The sequence below is a fragment of the Dipodomys spectabilis genome, unplaced genomic scaffold (assembly GCF_019054845.1).
Source record: "Dipodomys spectabilis isolate Male_0828 unplaced genomic scaffold, ASM1905484v1 ptg000329l, whole genome shotgun sequence".
NCBI lineage: Eukaryota > Metazoa > Chordata > Mammalia > Rodentia > Heteromyidae > Dipodomys > Dipodomys spectabilis.
The window spans coordinates 4,944,775-4,965,379 of record NW_024871006.1 but is presented as its reverse complement, the minus strand read 5'-3'; the positions used below and the strand labels follow the sequence as shown (position 1 = coordinate 4,965,379).

At 41.5% G+C, this 20,605-nt stretch overlaps 1 protein-coding gene across 3 annotated transcripts in view; it reads left to right on the top strand.

Moving 5' to 3' along the window:
- Acox1 (acyl-CoA oxidase 1) overlaps window positions 1-20,605 on the top strand; it is a 28,693-nt gene that overhangs the window by 946 nt on the left and 7,142 nt on the right. Inside the window, exons 1-6 of one of the 3 annotated variants that reach the window (XM_042702606.1) lie at window positions 6,265-6,329; window positions 14,296-14,456; window positions 16,776-16,883; window positions 18,601-18,720; window positions 19,264-19,379; window positions 20,229-20,398. In XM_042702606.1, coding sequence (XP_042558540.1) covers window positions 6,265-6,329; window positions 14,296-14,456; window positions 16,776-16,883; window positions 18,601-18,720; window positions 19,264-19,379; window positions 20,229-20,398 — 740 coding nt within the window. Of the gene's footprint in view, window positions 1-6,168; window positions 6,330-14,295; window positions 14,457-16,775; window positions 16,884-18,600; window positions 18,721-19,263; window positions 19,380-20,228; window positions 20,399-20,605 lie in introns of those variants that run through there. The other 2 variants (XM_042702605.1, XM_042702604.1) reach the window with 2 other exon arrangements.

The window sequence follows — 20,605 nt, the reverse complement described above, 5'->3', positions numbered from 1 at the left end:
AGCTGAAGAGCTGAGGGACAGCACCTAGGCCCAGAGTTCAGGCCCCACCAACGGACCCCCCCCCCAAAAAAGATTATTTTGCTCCAGGCATCTTAATTTTGACTTATTTAAATGTAAAATACCTAGTCCTTTGTTTTATAAAAGGGAAGCTGCTTGGCTAAGTTTTCTGAATTTTGAAGGATTTTTTTTCAGTTGATGACCCAAGACATTTTAAGTATTTTGAGGCAGTAGCAGATCATATTTTTATTCGTTGATGACAATCTTCATTCATAGAAGGGTGAATGAAGAACCTCAGTCAGCCTCAAAAGGAATATGGAATTCTAAGAAGCCAGCATTGCTGAATTTATTGAGAGTTAAATGGCTGTCTTGGGCATAAGCATCTACCTTGGTCACTTTCTTGGTCTTTTGGTTAAGATCAAGTGTATAAAAACATGCCTGCTTTGGTCTTAGTGTTGGAGAGAGTATGTCCTTTTTCAGACAATCTGTTCTTGTGCTTTTTAAATAATATATAGAAATAGGGATATTTTTCTCCTTAGCTTTAGTAAACACTCTAGTACAAGATTATTTTGGCTTAAAGCATTTCTGAGGATATTCATTCCTGAGCTCCAATATTGTTATCAATAAATTTGGGGCCAGGTACTGGTGGCTCACGCCTGTAATCCTAGCTACTCAGGAGGCTGAGATCTGAGAATCGAAATTCAAAGCCAGTCCAGGCAGGAAAAGTCCATGAGACTCTTTATCTCCAGTAAACCACTCAGAAAACCAGAAGTGGCGCTGTGGCTCAATAGGAAGAGTGCTGGACTTGAGCTGAAGAGCTGAGGGACAGAGTCCAGGCCCAGAGTTCAAGCCCTATAACCAACAACAACAACAAAAAAGTTAAAATTTAGGTTAGAGATGTAGCTTCCATGGGAGGTCACTTGCCTAGCATGTTCAAAACCCTGGGTTCAATTCATAGTACCTTAAAAAATGAAATTTATGAATTTTCAAGAACCAAAATGGATGAAACATGTAATTATAACTCCCTTATACTACTGCCACTATTGCATTTGGTGTCTGTTTACAAGTTGATAGGTTATTATTGTGAACATAAACTAGTTTATTAGAAGAAAATCCCCAAAGAAATTGGAAATTTTTTCCCACAGCTCTACTGTTTCATCTATCAAAAATACTCTCTGGGGGCTGGGAAGGTGGCTCATGCCTTGCATGAATGAGGCCTTGGGTTCAATTCCTCAGTACCACATAAGCAGAAAAAGCCAGAAGTGGCACTGTGGCTCAAGTGATAGAATGCTATCCTTGAGCTGAAGAGCTAAGAGACAGTGCCCAGACCCAGAGTTCAGGCCCCACAACTGACAAATAAACAAACAAAAAATAGCTACTCAGGAGGCTGAGATCTGAGGACTGCAGTTCAAAGCCAGCCTAAGCAGAAAAGTCTGGAAAATTGGAAGTAGTACGGTGGCTCAAAGTGGTAAAACTCAGGGACAACACCCTGGCCCTAAGTTCAAGCCCTAAGACTGACCAAAAAAAAAAAAAAATCCTCTGTTACCCAAGCACTGAACAGATGGCTCACACTTGAAATCCTAGCTACTTAGGAAGTTGAGATGGAATGGGGGTTTGAAGCCAGCCCCGGCAGACACATCGTAGAAATTCTTATTTCCAGTTAACTAGTGGTGTTCAAAGTGGTAAAATTCCAAACATGATTAAAAAAGCCTAGCCAGAGTACAAGGCCTGGAATTCAAGCCCCAGTACTGATCCGAACATTTGTTTGTTTACTCATTGTTTTACCTTTATATTTATTTATTGTAAGTCACAGTATCATCAATTAATAAATACCAGTGTAAATACTAAATACCCAGTTAAATACTTATTTTTGTTTCTCAAGTTTGTAATTCATGGCTGTTGGGGATCTCGGCCCAGAGTACATCCTAGCAAATTTTGGTACTTTAAAAAGTTAGTAAAAATTAGCCAGACACCTGTGGCTCAGACCTATAATCCTAGCTACTCGGAGGCTGAAATCTAAGGATCTGAGCTCAAAGCCAGCCCAGGCAGATCTAGGAAGATCTTTTTTGTGTGGATGTCCCAGTACTACTAATGTTTGAGCTTAGGGGCTGGGTACTCTCTTAGCCTTTTCACTAATGACTGGCACTCTCCCTCTTGAAACTTGGGCTTTTTGGTGGTTAGAGATAAGAGTCTCATGATCTTTCCTACCCAGACTAACTTTGAACCATGATCCTCAGATCTCAGCCTCCTCAGTAGCTAGGATTTTAGGTGGTAGCTACTGGCCCTTGGTCCTGAGAGGCTTTTAACCTCCAGTTAATCAGTAAGAAGTCAGACAAAATTAGCAGTGTGGCTCAAGTTTAAGAGCAGCTAAAGGGAAAGAAATGCTTCAAGACCCCAAATTTAAGCCCAATATTTCTTTTTTTTTTGGTCGGTCGTGGGACTTGAACTCTGGGCCTGGGCGCTGTCCCTCAGCTCTTCAGCTCAAGGCGAGCGCTCTACCACTTGAGCTACAGCGCCACTTCCAGTTTTCTGGTGGTTTTATTGGAGATAGGAGTCTCACGGTCTCTCTTGCCCGGGCTGGCTTTGAACCGCGATCCTCAGATCTCAGCCTCCTGAGTAGCTAGGATTACAGGCGTGAGCCACCAGCGCCCGGCTTAAGCCCAATATTTCTTAAAGTAAATGGAAGAAGAGAGATTTTTTTGTGTGGGTCCTGGGGCTTGAACTCAGGCCTGAGTGCTGTCCCTGAGCTCTTCAGCTCAATGACTTTACCACTTGTGCCACAGTACCACTTCCAGTTTTCTGGTGGTTTATTGGAAATAGTTTCATGGCCTTTCCTGCCTGGGCTGGCTTTGAACCACAGTCCTCAGCTCAGCCTCCTGAGTAGCTAGGATTACAGGTGTGAGCCACTGGCGCCTGGCGAGATTTTTTAAAAGTGGATAATGCAACATGTTTCAGAGCAGGGGTAATTTTCATAACTTGTGGTTCATAATGTTTAACCAGATTCTAATGATTCACAATGAACTAGGATAAAGTTCTTTTATATGGGGTAAAGATCATGGACACCAGCCAGCTTTTTGCTTTTTATTTTTTTATTTTTTTTAAATCTTAGCAGCCAGTGGCTTGTTTTGTTTTTCCAGGTCCTGGGTCTTGAACTTGGGCCTGGACACTGTCCCTAACTTTGAACCTCGATCCTCTGATCTCAGCCTCCTGAGTAGCTAGGATTGCAGGCATGAGCCACCAGTGTTCAGCTAGGATCTATGTTTTTAAAGTTGGTGTGCTTGAGGTTGGAGGCATAGCTCAGTGGCAGAGCACATGCTTAGCATGCTCAAGACCCTGTGTTCAATCCCTAGCACACTCAAAAAATTATAAAATTAATTAAAGCTATTTCTTGGAAAGCATCTTAGGAGGGATTAAGCATTTAAGTACAAGCCTTCTTTTAAGCATTTTGTTCTTGAGTTATTTCACATAGCCTCAAAAAAGAAAATCTTAGTATTTTAAGAACAAAAAATATTTAATGGGTTTTTTTGTATGTATACCATTTTTCACTGTTTCCTAAAATTACCTTTGAATTAATATCCTTATTGGAACATTTTTATAATTCTCAAAGGACTTAACTAGATTACTCATCCCTCTCATTTCCCTCATGGGAAATAGAGTGACGACGTTGTACCAGTTTTGGTACCTTAATTAGTGCTTTTTTCTCAGAAATTCTGGTATGTTCTTTTCCTCTCTGTGTATTTAGAAGGGAATTGGAAATGTGTAACTGACTGTTGGTTTTAGAAAAACACAGAATGCCTGTGCACTGTGCCGTTCCTGTCTGTGTATCCATCTCACCAGGCTTTTGGTGCTTGTTTCTGTGAGAAGTACATTTTGTGAATTATGGAACTTGTGTACAGGGAAGTGAGATGCTGCTCACTTGAAGTTCTTGAAAACTACCTTGCCTTTTCTTCATACTCCTAGTTTAAACCAACTCTGGATGTCAGTAGAAGTCCAAGAGTATGGAATTTTCTCCCCCCAGAGCTAGAGATTGAACTCAGGGTCTCATGCTTGTTAAGCAAGGATTCTACTACTTGAGCCATGCTCCTAGCCTAGATTTGTGTATTTAATTGTTGTTCATTTAGATGTTTACTAGTTGGTTATCTCTTGGTTTACATGTTTGACCCAGCATCCTTGAAAAGTGATTTTCTTTCTTTTTTTTCTTCCCTCTTCTTATTTCTCTCCTTTTCTCTCTCCCTTTTCCTCATCTCTTTTCTCCTCCTCTATTCGCTATCTAGACCCTTGTACTAGTTAGACCAGCACTCTACCACTGAACTACAATCCCCACTAAAAGTGACTTTTACCCTCAATGTATGATTGAAACTATTGGTAGCAAGAAAATATTTTCCACTGATGCTAATGAGCAGCTTTTGTTGACTTTTACCAAATGTACTTGGGCACAAAAGTTACTTCCTTTGGTAGCACTTGTAATAATTAAGTAATTTTGGCTAATTGAAAGTATTTAATATTTAAGAGCCTCCATGGAGAATTGTTTCTAAGTGAGTTGTGATTTCTTGAGGAAATAGGACAATCAGAGAGTATACAGTACATTTGCTACTGCTTCCTTTAAGGCTATGGGAATGGCTTTAGGGTCTCCCACAGTGGAATGAAGATCTTCCCTTCTTTCCTTGGTCTGTGCTGCGCTGTTTCATAAGCCAAAATAAACTGGTGGTGACAGCATTTCTAGTTATGCCTGGAGAAGTCAAGATTGCTTAGGTGAGGTGTAAACTGTACTTTAAGCTCTTTAGGTATACAACGAGGTCAAAGTACAGAATAAGCTTCTGTTTCCACTGCCCGGCTCTGCCATACCCTTCCCTTCGTGATGGATTGAAAGCTCTGAAACCCTGAGCAAAATCTCCAGCCCCACTCCTTAAATTGTTTGGCTCAGGTATTTGGTCACACTGATAGAAAGTGTAGGCACACACACATACCACTTTTGCCAACTACAACCAAAAACTTGAGAAAAATAATAAAATGCAAGGAAAAATGTATACAACAGACCCTTAGAACAGCTACAGGACAACATAGCTAATGTTAACCAGGGTGCGTAATCCCTATTTTGATTATTTCATCGAATGTCTTCATAATGTTTACTTAGATCATCTAGGGAAAGGTAGTTTAAATTATTCTTAGCCAGGTGCCAGTGGCTCAAGCCTTTAATTCTAGCTACTCAGGAGTCTGAGACCTGAGAATCATGGTCTGTAAGACTTTTATCTCCAATACACCACTCAGAAAATCGGAAGTGGCACTGAGGCTCAAGTAGTAAGAGCGCTTGCCTTGAGCTGAAGAGCTTGGGGACAACGCCTAGGCTCAGAGTTCAAGCCCTACCACCGACCAAAAAAAAAAAAATATTATTCTTAGGAGGTTTTGTTAACAATTCTGTAAATGTTCTGTGGAGTGTCATTTTGTCTTTGAAACAAGCCAAACCTGAAAGCAGTGCACAAACAAATACTAAAATATCTGGCCAGTCATAATTTGCAAGAATTGCTTTTTCCGGAAGTGGCGCTGTGGCTCAAGTGGTAGAGCGCTCGCCTTGAGCTGAAGAGCTGAGGGACAGCGCCCAGGCCCAGAGTTCAAGCCCCACGACCGACAAAAAAAAAGAATTTCTTTTTCCTTCATTACCAGAATAGTTTTCTAATCAGCAGAAAAGGTTGTGTTGGTGACTAGTATATCAAACAGACTGAAAAGTGGAAAGTGTTCTTGGTGAGTTTTGTGACCATTTGTGTGTAAATATGTAAATAGGGTTCTTAAAGCAAAATCCAACCCATCAAACCAGCAGATAACACCAACAGAATGAATTGTTTTGGATTAAGTGTAGATTTAAAGAGAAATCTGGAAATTAGAGATGTGGCTGGGTGGTAGAATCTGTGCTTGGTACATGTGAGGTTCTAGCTACCATCTCCAGCACCAGAAATAGTCAAGGTAAAAGGGCATTGGGATGCTGAAATGCTTCAGGTCCTGCTCTTGGCTTTTTAGATAGTAAATGGTTAGTTTTACATTTAATTTCATAAGAAAGGGGTTTCAGCTTTTCAGTCTTCATGCTGAAGGTCAAGCATATGTGATAGGAATGAATGGTTACTGGTAGGATGCAGTTTCTAGAGTAAGGCTGAGATCCTTTTTTTTTCTCTCCTGTAGACTACAGTTGGTCAATTTTGTGGAACCTGTGGGCCTCAATTACTCCATGTTTATTCCTACCTTGCTGAATCAGGGCACCACTGCTCAGCAAGAGAAATGGCTGAACGCATCCCAGGAACTCCAGATAATTGGCACCTACGCCCAGACGGAAATGGGCCACGGTTAGTCTGAATCTGAGGGTCCATGGGCAACCCACATCAAGACTTCCCATTTAAACCAGGTGGGAGCCACTCAGTCTCATCCCTCACTATCACAGGAAGGAGTAAAGAAAGGGAAGGAAGAAGCATTGTGAGAATCTGGAAAAATTTCATTTTGTTATTTGGTTGCTTTTTGATTTATGAAATTGGCTTAAGGAATACGTCGATCCCAATCAGTGAAGAATCTAGTGAAGACTAGATTCTGTTTATGGTCTTCTACTATAAACACCTTCCTAAACACCTGGGATTCCAGAGTCGGGACACAGGTGCTGAGTTTACAGCCTGACAGAAGGTTACCTAAGGCAAGGAAGATACATCCTTCCTGGAGTTTGCACGTACACAAGTACATAAGTTGCATGGATCCATGTAACTTGTCAGCATTCAGATTTTGTAATCTTAAAATAGCTTTTAGTATAGCACTCTCTTTTTTTTTTTCAAGTATTCTTTGTGCTGTGAGCTTGAACTCATGGCCTGGAAACTGTCCTTGAGCTTTTTTGCTCAAAACTAGCTCTAGAGCCTCACTTTTAGCTTTTTAGTGATAAATTATAGATAAGAGTTTCATGGACTTTCCTTCCTGGGCTGGCTTTGAACCACAATCTTCAGATCTCAGCCTCCTGAGTAGCTAGGATTACAGGTGTGAGCCACCAGCACCTGGCTTGTTTTAGTATTTATTGTAGATTGTATTTAACTTTAATAATCATGTATCATTCATAGGAGACATAAGATGTGAAATATCCTGGGGCTTATTGGGCTGTTTCTGCCTTTGTTTACAAAATACGTCACATCTATTTTCCCTGAATTTCAAATTGAGAGTAAAAGAAATGAAATTCTGAACTTACTGTGATAAGAATAGAAATTGGACTTTGAGGGGCTGGGAAGGTGGCTCAGTGGTAGAGTGCTTGCCTTGCATGCATGAGGCCCTGGGTTCGATTCCTCAGCACCACATAAGCAGAAAAAGCTGGAAGTGGTGCTGTGGCTCCAGTGGTAGAGCGCTAGCCTTGAGCTGAAGAGCTGAGGGACAGCGCCCAGGCCCAGAGTTCAGGCCCCATGACTGGCAAAAAAAAAAAAAAAAAAATGGACTTTGATCCCATGTTGCTATAGGCAAGTTTGTATTTTAAATTTTCTTTCCCACATAGCCTCCAGTTCAGTATATTTTGAGCCAATTTTGCCTTTTTGTAAGATTAAGTTTTGCTTCTTGCTAGAATTTTTTGTTCTTTCTTGACTTTCGGTCATTGACATGTATGTAAGCTAGTTGGTTTGTTGGTTAGTTTGTATTATGTGACAATACTAGCTTCTGAAGATAGGTAAAAAAGACCCTCTCCATTAAGAGGCAAGCCAGTCACCTGTGGAAAGTGTCCCTGTCCGCTTATCTTTGCCCTCTAGAGTGTGCCTTTCCTGTAAAGGCATGCATGCCAGGAAACTTCAGATACTGGCTCTGTGACATTAGTCAAAGGTTATGGACCGTGCTGAAGAACAGTGCTCCCTGAGGATTCTGGGTTTGAAGGAGTGGCCTATAGAACTTGCTCCAGCATTACCATTATGACCATACATTTCTTTAGATCCCAAGGCAGGTAGTGTGCTTGCTCTTAGACATATCGACCAGTTCAAGGTAGGGATGTTTCCTAGGAAAATTATCCTTTAGGAATGTAAAGCTTACTTATATAATATAGTTCTCCTAAAAGAAGGCTACAATGTCTTTGTAGATTCCCCCTCATGGATAATGTAAATATGTAACAAAACACTTTTCTTCCTTATAAACTTGAAAAACAGGTAGTAAACTTGCTGTTCTGTCATTTGTCTTTTTCTCACAACTTTCCCACTATCCTCTCCCAAGTGATCCTTTTCTTCTTGGACTCCCATGAGATTTTTTCCCTAGTATTGGGTTATTCTAGTTTCCTTACCAGCAGTGATGATAGTACCATTTTTTTTTTGGTCGGTTGTGGGGCTTAAACTTTGGGCTAGGGTGCTGTCCCTGAGCTTTTCGGTTCAAGGTGAGTGCTCTACCACTTGAGCCACAGCGCACCATTTCTGGTTCTCTGGTGGTTAATTAGAGCTAAGAGTCTCACAGACTTTTCTGCCCAGGCTGGCTTTGAACTGTGATCCTCAGTTCTCAGTCTCCTGAGTAGCTAGGATTACAGGCATGAGCTACCTGAACCCAACTGATAATAGCATCTTTGGAGGATCTGTATTTTGGGGCTAGAGGTATGTAGCTCTAGGCATGAACAAGTCTCTAGGATTGGTACCTGGCATTTTGGCGTTGTACCTTCAGAATATCTTTCTCAGAGATGAATAACTGCATTGGAGAGAATAAACATTTTGTAATGTTTATTGCATAATTACAAGCTTTTCCTAGAACCAGTTTACAATATATGTAACATTTTAATGTTCCTGTGTCTCCATAGCCCTAGCAACATGGTCACTTTAATAGATAGCTAACATTTAAATGTTTAATTTTTTAATTGGGCATCAGGCCTATAAGCTCAGGTCTGTAGTCCTAGCTACTCAGGAGGCTGCGACTGACAATCCAGTAGGGACGGCAGACTAAACAGTGAGCTAGCAAAGAGCTGGAACTCGAGGCATGGCTCAGGTGGTTGAGCACCTGGCCTTGAGTGGGGAGAGCCAAGTGCAAGTACCAGTCCTGGCAAAAAAATAAAGTTTTAATGTATAATTCCTAGTGATCCTGGATATTATTGCATATTTTGACTTGCTGTTTGCATTTTCTGTGTATAAAATGAGGGTTTTTTTTTTACCTCTCGAGTATTAAAGTATTTAAATAGGATCTGTATATTGATCTTACCTGATTGTGTTATATCCATCTTTTTTCTACTATTATCTGCTTTGTTGAATTTTTTTTAGCGTGAGTTATTCAACGTGCTTACTCTGAGTAGTTACAAATTTTCTCCTTTCTATAACTTGGATAATTATTTTCTGTTTTCTTCTCCTATGGTTTGGTTTGTATTTCATGCTTTGACTTGTATATGATACAGTGTGAGAATGAATCCCATAAGGTTTTCTTTTTTTCTTTTCTTTTTTTTGTCGGTTCTGGGGCTTGAACTCTGGGCCTGGGCGCTATCCCTCAGCTCTTCAGCTCAAGGCGAGCACTCTACCACTTGAGCCACAGCGCCACTTCAGGTTTTCTAGTGGTTTATTGAAGATAGGAGCGTCAGGGGCTTTCCTGCCCAGGCTGGCTTTGAACTGCGATCCTCAGATCTCAGCCTCCTGAGTAGCTAGGATTACAGGCGTGAGCCACTGGCCCTCCGCTTAGATTTCTTACCTCTGTCAACTAGTGGCTCTCCTTCCTGTTTTTCTAGCTTGCTGAGAATTTTGTAATAGTTTAATTTTTTTTCTGGAACCTTAACTATAATCCTCCTTTTCTTCCTCTTCCTCCTCCTTTTTTTTGTTCTTCTTCTTATTATGTTGGTTGTATGGCTTTACCTCAGGACTTGGGTATTGTCCCTGAGCTCTTTTTACTCAAGGCTAGCAGTCTACAACTTTGAGTCTCAGCCCCACTTCCAGTTTTTGAGTGATTAATTGGAGATAAGAGTCTCACAGGGACTTTTCTTCCCAAGATTGGCTTCAAACCACCACCTTCAGATCTCAGCCTTCTGAGTAGTTAGGATTATAAGTGTGAGCCATCAGGGCCTGGCTTATACTGATTATTTTTGTCTTCTGACATAAATTTGTCTAGTTGCTTGTAATATATTTTTATATCTGATAGGATAAACCCATTGTTAATATATCAAGATATACGTATTTGGTACTCTTGCCTACGTATTTTTTTTTCTTTTTTGTCCGTCTTTTTTTCTCATCTGAGAAGACTAACAGCTCTTCCCAAGAAAATAAAGACTGTAATACTACACTAATTAAAAATTCCTGTGGTGTTTTTTAGAAATATGTAGGCAAGTTGGGCACTGGTGGCTCATACCTGTAATCCTAGCTACTCAGGAGGCTGAGATCTGTGGATCACAGTTGAAAGCCAACTTGAGCAGGAAAGTCTGTGAGACTCTTATCTCCAATTAACCACCAGAAAAGCGGAAGTGGCACTGTGGCTCAAGTGGTAGAGCACTTTTCTTGAGCTGAAGAGCTCAGGAACAGTGCGCAGGCCCAGAATTCAAGCCCATAGCCAGCCAAAATAAGAGTCTCATACTTTTCTACCTGGGCTGGCTTTGAACTGATCCTCAGATTTTAGCCTCTTAAATAGCTAGGATTACAGGTGTGAGCCACTAGCAGTCAACTCTTGCATATATATTTTTTTTTTGGGGGGGGGGGGGTGTCTGGTCGTGGGGCCTGAACTCTGGGCCTGAGCGCTGTCCCTTATCTTGCATATTTTTTATTCATGCTGCATTAGGAATTTGAATTCTGTCTCTTAAATTTTCATTTATTCTGGGAATTGAACTCAGGCCTTGTATTTTTAAATAAATGTTTTATATCCTGAGCTAAGTTGCTTAATTAAAATTTAAAATTTTGGTTTCTTCATAAATTGTCCTTTTCACTGGGTTTTCTAAGTGAATGATCTTAAGAATGCAGTTGATTTTCTTTTTTTTCCCTTATAGACTATTTCTGTTCTCAATTTGCTTATTATTGCTGGTGTTTTGTTGCTCTTGATATCCTAGGATTATAATTATGCTGTGCACAGAGATGCTATTTTAATTTTATTCCTCCTCCATTTATTATTAATTGTGTGTGTGTGTGTTTGTGTGTGTGTGTGTGTGTCCATCCTGTGTGGGCTGTTAGCCTTTCCAGTCTTGAACCTTGTGGATAGAGAGATGTTACAGTTACAAAGAACTCGCTATCACTTTGCCAATACGATGTTGGTGCTTTGTTATTTTATAATAAATGATTTTAAAGTAATATTTAGTCATTATCATGAGTCATCAACATTTTACATTAAATACTTGGTTTAAGTAAAAAACAAAACAAAACTGTCCCTTTCTCCTTATAACATTTCTGATGGTAGTAGTTTGACCTACTACTCTACTAAGTGTATGTGTATATATATATTTATTTATTATTTATTTATATTTATATATTTTTTATTTTATTTTATTTTATTTTTTTGGGGTCCGGTCCTGTCGTGGGGCCTGAACTCTGGGCCTGGGCGCTGTCCCTCAGCTCTTCAGCTCAATGCTAGTGTTCTACCACTTGAGCCACAGCGCCACTTCCAGCTTTTTTTTTTCTGTTTATGTGGTGCTGAGGAATCGAACCCAGGGCCTCAAGCTTGCAAGGCAAGCCCTCTACCATGGAACTACCTTCCTAGCCCTCTGCTAAGTATATTTTGTGATAACACTTAGTGCTTGTTATTACACACACGTGTGCGTGTGTGTGTGCATGTGTGTGCGTGTGCATGTGTGTGTGTATATGTGTGTGTGTGTGTGTGTGTGTGTGTGTGTGTGTGTGTGTGTGTGTGTATGTCTTTGTTGGTTTGTAAAAACAGTGCTGGGGATTAAACCAGGATCTTGAGCATAGTAAATAAAAATTCTACCACTGAGATATACTCAAACTGAGACTCAAAGTTCATTTTTAATTTTTTAAATTTATTTTGTTTGTAGTACTGAAGGTTGAACCTAGGGCCTAGAGCTTGTTAAACAAACACTCCCACTTGAGTGATACCCTTTAGTTTTTTTTGTTGTTTGGTTTTTTTTGCCCGTGGTAGGTCATGAATTCTGGGCTTGGATGCTGTCCTTCAGCTCTTCAGCTCAAGGCTAGTGCACTACCACTTGAGCCACAGCACCACTTCTGGCTTTTTCTGTTTATGTGGTACTGAGGAATCGAACCCAGGGCCTCATGCATGCAAGGCAAGCACTCTAACACTGAGCCACCTTTCCAACACATACCCTTTAGTTTTTTATTCTATTTTTGAAAAGAAGACCTTAATAATTGCCTAAACTGGCCTTGAAACCTCAATCTTTCTGCCTCTACCTCCCTTATTTTTTCTTTTTTTTAAAAAAATTATGCTGAGGATCATAACTTTTTATTATTTGATTGGGATGGAACCTAAGGTTTAGTATTAAAAGATGGTTGGCATTCCTGTTGGTGAGTGAAAAAGGCAATTCTCATCTCATGCTCTGTGTGTGTGTGTGTGTGTGTCTGTGTGTGTCTGTGTGTGTCTGTGTGTGTGTCTGTGTGTGTTTTCTGTTGGTCCTGGGGCTTGAACTCAGCCTGGGCGCTGTCCCTGAGCTCTTCAACTCAAGGCAAGCACTCTACCACTTGAACCACAACACCATTTCCAGTTTTCTGGTGGTTATTTGGAGGTGAGAGTCTCACGGATTTTCCTTTGAACCGCTGGCTTTGAGCCCTGCTCCTCAGATCTCAGCCTCCTAAGTAGCTAGGATTACAGGCCTAAGCCACCAGTGACCAGCTTCATGCTGTGTTTTTTTTGTTTGTTTGTTTTTTGGGTCCAGTTGTGGGGCCTGAACTCTGGGCCTGGGCGCTGTCCCTCAGCTCTTCAGCTCAAGGCTAGCGCTCTACCACTTGAGCCACAGCGCCACTTCCGGCTTTTTTTCTTTTTGCTTATGTGGTGCTGAGGAATCGAACCCAGGGCCTCATGCATGCAAGGCAAGCGCTCTACCACTGAGCCACCTTCCCAGCCCTCATGCTGTGTTTTTATGGGAATTTTTTTTAATTTTGTTTTTATGGGAATTTCTTTTTAATTTTGAAGTGATTGTAAATTCATAGGAAGTTTCAAAAATAGTACCAATAGTACCAAGAGAATTTATAAATCTTTTACCCAGTTTCTACAAGTGATAACATCTTGTGGAATTTCCACTTGTCATCCTTCCAAGGATAGCTTTAGGTTTTTGGTATATTCTGTGTTGTACTTATGCAATAATTTCCTCACCCAGAAGATAAGTAGATGATGATGTTTCTTTATATTGTGGCTTGAACTCGGCATCAGGCTCTCTTGCTCATGGCTGGTGTCTAACACTTAAGTCATATCCCCACATCAGCGTTTTTGCCACTTAATTAGATACAGACTTTTATAGACTTTTCTGCCCAGCCTTGCTTCATATCATGATCCTTTGATCTTAGCCTCCTGAGTAGCTAGGATTACAGGCATGAACCACTGGTGCTCAGCTTTTGTCTTTTTAAAGAAGGGTCTTTGTATGTAACCCAGAGTAGCCTCATACCCACTGTATGTGTCAAGCTGGTCTCAAATTTTCTATCTTCCTAAATGCTGGGATTACAAGTATGCACCACTATATCCAGACAATGCTTGTAAACTTTTAATGGACAATAATGAACCAGAAAATGGATTTAAGACTGAAACAAGGTGTTTATTATCATTTGTGATATTTAGTACATAATTGTAATGACAAAGTTATTATACACAAATCTGTATTTGTAATTGTTATGATTTTCACTAGAAATTGCATGCTTTTTAATTTCTGAAATTACTGAGATGAAGAGCACTGTCGATTTTTGTATTTGTTTCAGTAGGGCATGACTGAATATTTGACATGATGAATTGGATCTGATGCTGGATATTCTATGGACAAAATGTCCCTGCCTAGAAGCATTAATTAAGTTGCATCTGGAACAAAACCTTACTCTAGGAGATTATATTACATTCTGTCTCCTTCCCATTCCAGTAAGCACTTGTGCCACCTTAATTCTCTATTCCATGTAATCTTTCCAAATGTTTCATTTCCATCAATTGTCAGGTCAGAGTCTCTGTCTCATACACACGGTATTGTGCTGTATGGGCTGTGATCTCTGAATGGATCCTGCTACAAGCAATGAAAATTGCTGAGAATCATAAAGCAATACAGAAAGGGGCAGTGCTCCCATCCGTAATGAAGTGCACTTAACTAATCCATACTCACCGAAGATTTTTTTTTTTTCTCCTTCCCTTGCTCTGTCTGTAAATTGTTGATTCTCTTACACCCGATGATGCTTCTCTCAAATGTCCGTCCTTGGTAATTCTTCGAAGCTTTGTGCACCGAGGGCGGCCCGAACCTTTGGATCTTCACTTGGGCATGTTCCTGCCCACCTTGCTTCACCAGGCCACCGCAGAGCAGCAGGAGCGCTTCTTCATGCCAGCCTGGAATTTGGAGATCACTGGCACTTATGCCCAGACAGAGATGGGTCATGGTACAGTGCATTCTGTCTACCTTCTGGGTGGGGCAGGCCTCACCAGCTAGACACATAGTGCGTGCCTGCCAGATGCTAGTGTGTCAATATATGGTAGTCTTTTTAGATGAGATTCTCCTGCAGCATGCCAGCTTTGTACATGGACATTGGTTTTTGGTTAGTGAAAATTAAACATTGTATTATTCTAGTGATTTACTGATTATTTTTTCATGTATCCTCATCAGGAGATCAGTAAGAAAGTCAGGCTTTCCTTACCACATGACTTTTCTTCAAGTTCATTCAAGTAGTGTAGAACTTGTGTACCTAGAACCTGATCCGATCCATTATATTCATTAATCTCTCAATACTTACTGATACCCTAATGCAACTTTTACAAATCTCAGAAGAAATACACAGTCAAGGTTTGGGTGCTTTTTGACTTGCATAAGGGGAATGAATAGCTTCTTATAATCAGAACATGCAGCCTTTTGTGCTTAGAAATTATTTGTTCCTTGATTCAATAAATGCAAAAAAAAGTTCTGAAGGTAGCTTGGCCAGAGGTTAGAAATTAAGAAAAATTGTATTCCTAGGCATTTGCTTCAAATTCTATGTGAAACATCTTTCTTTTTTCTCACCACCCCCACCTGCCATTCTTCACGTACCTAGATTGGAATGAGGGTGCCAACCGTTCCTCTCATCATCGCTGCTGAATTGCTATCTCTGCCATTCGTTTACTTCTGCCAACTTCTTTCCACTCTGGGCTCTTCTTACTCAGGGCTGACTAGTATTTTATGGGAACTTTTTAAAACTGCAAATGGAACACTGTTCAGCGCAGTTACACATTTGAAAACATTTTGTCTTTGTTATGTTTAAGGTGCCTTTTTTTTTCTGTAAAATCATCTTTGGTAAAGGAATTTCCGAAGTCTCTACTTTCTTGACTCCCATTCAGATCACATGTAAACTAGCCATTTCTGTTACTCAACTTAGAAGTTTCTAAATATTTCCAAGTGTTCAGTGAGGTCTAGTTTGATGTAAAAAAAAAAAAAGGTCCTCAGTACAAGTATTATTAGAGAAAATGCCACCAAGACATGTTTTTGTTGTTGTTTTGTTTTGTTTTTTATAACTCTTCAAGGAATTTTGGCAGATGTCCTGGTGTGTTATTTATCTCTGGTAAACACACAAAACTGGGAACTCCTCTTTATCACATTCGGGAACACTAGGATTAAGTTAAGGCCTGGCATTAGAACTCGGTAGGGTGTCTAGGCATCAGTGGCTCATACCTGTAATCCTAGCTACTCAGGAGGCTGAGATCTGAGGAGCAGGGCTCAAAGCCAGCCTGGGAGGAAAAGTCTGCAAGACTCTTGTCTCCAATTAACCACCAGAAAATTGGAAATGGAGCTGTGGCTCAAAGTGGCAAAGCACTAGCCTTGAGCAGAAAAGCTCAGGCACAGCACCCAGGTCCTGAGTTAAGTCCTATGACTGACAAAAAAAATTTACAGGGTGAATGCAAGCTTTACTGTTTGGCCCTTAGAAGAATTTTTAAAATTCACTTTTTCTAACAAATAAACCTTTAACATTCTAGCATTCACTCTGATAAAGTTCACAGCTTACAAAAACATTAGCTGAAGTCTATTAGCACATTCCAAGGTGCTGAGTTGCGGAAATTGGCACACTTGAAACTTAGAGATGGGGGGTTGGACTCATGGCTCAGTTGGTATAATGCCAGCCAATGAGCAAAGTATCAGGTATGGAATTCTAGTCCTGGTCTTGCAACAACAACAACAACAAAAAGCTGGGCTCTGGTGGCTCATGCCTGTAATCCTAGATACTCCAGAGGTGTGATAAGAGGATCGCGGTTCAAAGCCAGCCCGGACTGGAGAGTACGAAACTCTTATCTCCAATAAACCACCTGGAAACCAAAGTGGCATTGTGGCTCAAATGGTAGAGCGCTGACCTTGAGCTGAAGAGCACAGGGACAGCACCCAGGCCTGGAGTTCAAGACCCACAACCAAAAAAAAAGAAAAAAGAACCCTAGAGATGGGGTAAAATGGTGGCAGTGAACTTCTCTTGTTAGATCCGTACATTGTTACTGTTTGGTTTTTGGGTTTTTTGTTGTTGTTGTTGTTTTTTTAATCCAAACTGCCTGTACATTTTCATTCATCAGAGTAACTGTTACAGATGCACTGGATCATTATAGACGTGAAATGTGGGAGACTCTTGCTTTCAGATCTTGTTTTCCTCTGAAATTCTAGAGCTTAAAGGACTAGGCAAAAAGATCTTATCCTGCAATGATTATTTCCCCCATGCTTTATCTGAATTGAATATAATTTCTTCTTTTAGGAACTCATCTCCGAGGCTTAGAAACCACTGCCACCTATGACCCCAAAACCCAAGAGTTCATTCTCAACAGTCCTACAGTTACATCCATTAAATGGTGGCCTGGTGGGCGTAAGTGAATTCTTTGAACATTTGTTGAATATTTTGTAGATCCAGTATGAGATTATATTTAGAATTTAGAGCTTATATGAGAATATTGTTTGAAATATAGAAAACAGAGGGTAAATCTTAAACTACATTAAGCTATTTCATCTCCTCTTGTACATGTTATATAGATTTCTGTTTTATGTACCACAGAAATGAGGATTATCGCCGGGCGCTGGTTGCTCATGCCTGTAATTCTAGCTACTCAGGAAGCTAAGATCTGAGGATATGGTTCAAAGCCAGCCCGGGCAGGAAGTTCATGAGACTCTTTTTTTTTTTCCTGCTTATGTTGTACTGAAGAATCGAACCCAGGGCCTCATGCACGCAAGGCAAGCGCTCTACTACTGAGCCACCTTCCCAGCCCTCCATGAGACTCTTTTTTTTTTTTTGGGTATGGTCGTGGAGCCTGAACTCTGGGCCTGGGCGCTGTCCCTCAGCTCTTCAGCTCAAGGCTAGCGCTCTACCATTTGAGCCACAGCACCACTTCCGGCTTTTTTCTTTTTGCTTATGTGGTGCTGAGAAATCGAACCCAGGGCCTCAGGCATGCAAGGTAAGCTCTCTACCACTGAGCCACCTTCCAGGCCATCCATGAGACTCTTATCTCCAATAAACCACTAGAAAACCGGAAGTGGCACTGTGGCTCAAGTGGCACTGTGGCTCAAGCGGTAGAGCAATCGCCTTGAGCTGAAGAGCACAGGGACAGCGCCCAAGCCCAGAGTTCAAGCCCCACTACCGACACATACACACACAAAAAAAATAGAAATGATGAGTATTTTACAGGCTTTTTTTTTTTTTTTTTGTCGGTCATGGGGCTTGAACTCTGGGCCTGGGCACTGTCCCTCAGCTCTTCAGCTCAAGGCTAGTGCTCTACCACTTGAGCTACAGCGCCACTTCCGGTTTTCTGGTGGTTTATTGGAGATAGGAGTCTCATGGTCTCTCCTGGCTGGGCTGGCTTTGAACCGCGATCCTCAGATCTCAGCCTCCTGAGTAGCTAGGATGACAGGCGTGAGCCCCAGCGCCTAGCTTTTTTTTTTAGTTTTTCATCTAAACATCCCTGAATCGTACTGTAGTTTTAAGATGATAATATTTAAAATATTAATATCATTCTAAAAAATAAAATAAAATAATATTCCCTATCATTTTTTCCATAGTACAAGGGATGGAACCCAAAGCCAGCAATTGCTAGGAAGTTGCTCTACAATAGAGCTCCAGCCTTAGCCCTCTATTTGTCATTGCTGCCTTGCCAAAAATTTGAGTTGTCTTCAAATTTTCACTATAAATAGCTTTGACATGTTTATTTGGTATCTTTTCTTCATTCTGTGCTCTTGACTTGGGATTCTTATTTTGCATGGATTTCCATTTTAAAGATCCATTTTGTATGGATCTTTAAAAATATAGCAGTATTGCTGGGCGCTGGTGGCTCACGCCTGTAATCCTAGCTACTCAGGAGGCTGAGATCTGAGGATCGCGGTTCAAAGCCAGCCCGGCCAGGAGAGACCATGAGACTCCTATCTCCAACAAACCACCAGAAAACCAGAAGTGGCGCTGTAGCTCAAGTGGTAGAGCGCTCGCCTTGAGCTGAAGAGCTGAGGGACAGCGCCCAGGCCCAGAGTTCAAGCCCCACGACCGACAAAAAAAAAATATAGCAGTATCTCACTTCTGTCCTGTCTGTCTGATGTTGCAGTTGGGAAGACTTCCAATCATGCCGTAGTTCTCGCCCAGCTCTACACTCAGGGGAAGTGCTATGGATTGCATGCCTTCATTGTACCTATTCGTGAAATGGGGACCCACAAGCCATTGCCAGGTAAGTAAAAGTTAAAACAAGTGCTTTTCTCTACAAAAAAGTGTAAGATACAACTAAAGAAAGGGATTGAAGAGCATAAATGTCTCACATCACCCAGACATGACTGTAGTGAGAACTACTTGGGAGGCTGAGGCATGAGGATTACAAGTTCAAATCATCAGCATGAGCAATTTAGACCTAGTCTCAAAATAAAATACTACAAGGGCTGGGAAGATGGCTCAGTGTTAGAGTGTTTGCCTTGAATGCATGAGGCCCTGGGTTCGATTCCTCAACACCACATAAGCAGAAAAGCTGGAAGTGGCACTGTGATCAAGTGGTAGAGTGTTAGCCTTGAGCTGAAGAGCTGAGGGACAGTGCCCAGGCCCAAAGTTCAGGCCCCACAACCACCAAAATAAAAAAATAAATAAATAAAATACTACAAAAGAGCTGGGGGTATAGCTCAGTGGTAGGACTTTGGCCTAGCATGTCTGTGGGGCCCTGCGTTCAATCTTTAGTACCACTACTACTCCCCCCAAAAAATGTGTTTCCTGTTTTCTGTGGTAGGTATTTCTGTTGGAGACATTGGCCCCAAATTTGGTTATGAAGAGATGGATAATGGCTACCTGAAGATGGACAACTATCGTATTCCCAGAGAGAACATGCTAATGAAGTATGCACAGGTATGTTAGATAGGAAGGAGACAGAACGGGACGCCGGTGGTTCAAGCCTGTAATCCTAGCTACTTAGGAGGCTGAGATCTGAGGATCATGGTTCAAAGCCAGCCCAGGCAGGAAAGTCTGTGAGACTCTGATCTCCAATTAACCACCAGAAAACTGGAAGTGGCACTGTGGCGCAAGTGGTAGAGCACTCGCCTTGAGCTGAAGAGCTGAGGGACAGAGCCCAGGTTCAGAGTTCAAGCCCCATGACTGAAAAAAAAAAAAAAAAAGGAAGGGGGCTGGGAAGGTGGCTCAGTGGTAGAGTGCTTGCCTTGTATGCATGAGGCACCACATAAGCAGAGAAAGCTGGAAGTGGGGCTGAGGCTCAAGTAATAGAGCACTAGTCTAGAGCACGAGCACTAGCACTAATGATAGAGCTGAGGGACAGCGCCCAGGCCCAGAGTTCAGGCCCCATGACTGACCAAAAAAAAAAAAGGGAAGGAGACAGGAGCAGGGGCATCCCATGTAGGGGCCATAAGAGTCTGCTGCAAAAGGTGACACATTTTAATTCTGATGTTTATGGTGGGACATTGAAATCAAAAGCAGTTGGCAGGGGTGCAGAGCATACCTAGCTTGCTAAAGCCATGGCTCTCAAGCTTTTATGTGCCTTATAGAATCACCTGGAGGGTAAAAACTCATTGTCAGGCCTTGCTCTGAGATTTTGAGATTCATTGGGGCAGAGTGGAGAGTGGGATTTAGTATCTCAGACAAAATCCTGGATGTGCTGGTACATCAGGGATACCCGTGTGGAGATCCACTAAACTGCCCCTGGGGCTCACAGAGAGAAGCATCAACCCACCCATGTTCTTCCAGGTGCAGCCTGATGGCACATATGTAAAGCCTGTCAGTAATAAACTGACCTACGGGACCATGGTGTTCGTCAGGTCCTACCTTGTGGGAGCAGCAGCTCAGTCTCTGTCCAAGGCATGCACCATTGCCATTCGATACAGCGCCGTGAGGCACCAGTCTGAAATCAAGTCAGGGTAAGAGTGTACTCTGAGTGGTCTCAGAATTCTCAACGTGGATGCCTGCATTGGCTCAGCCCAGTGTACTAGGGCTTAACCCCTCATTTTTCTCATTTGTAAAATGAAGATGATAATAGTAACTTTTTATAGGGTCTTTATAAAGATTAAGTAAATGAATCCAGCACAATGCTTAGACTAGAACTGGACACACAGCAAGTTCCATAT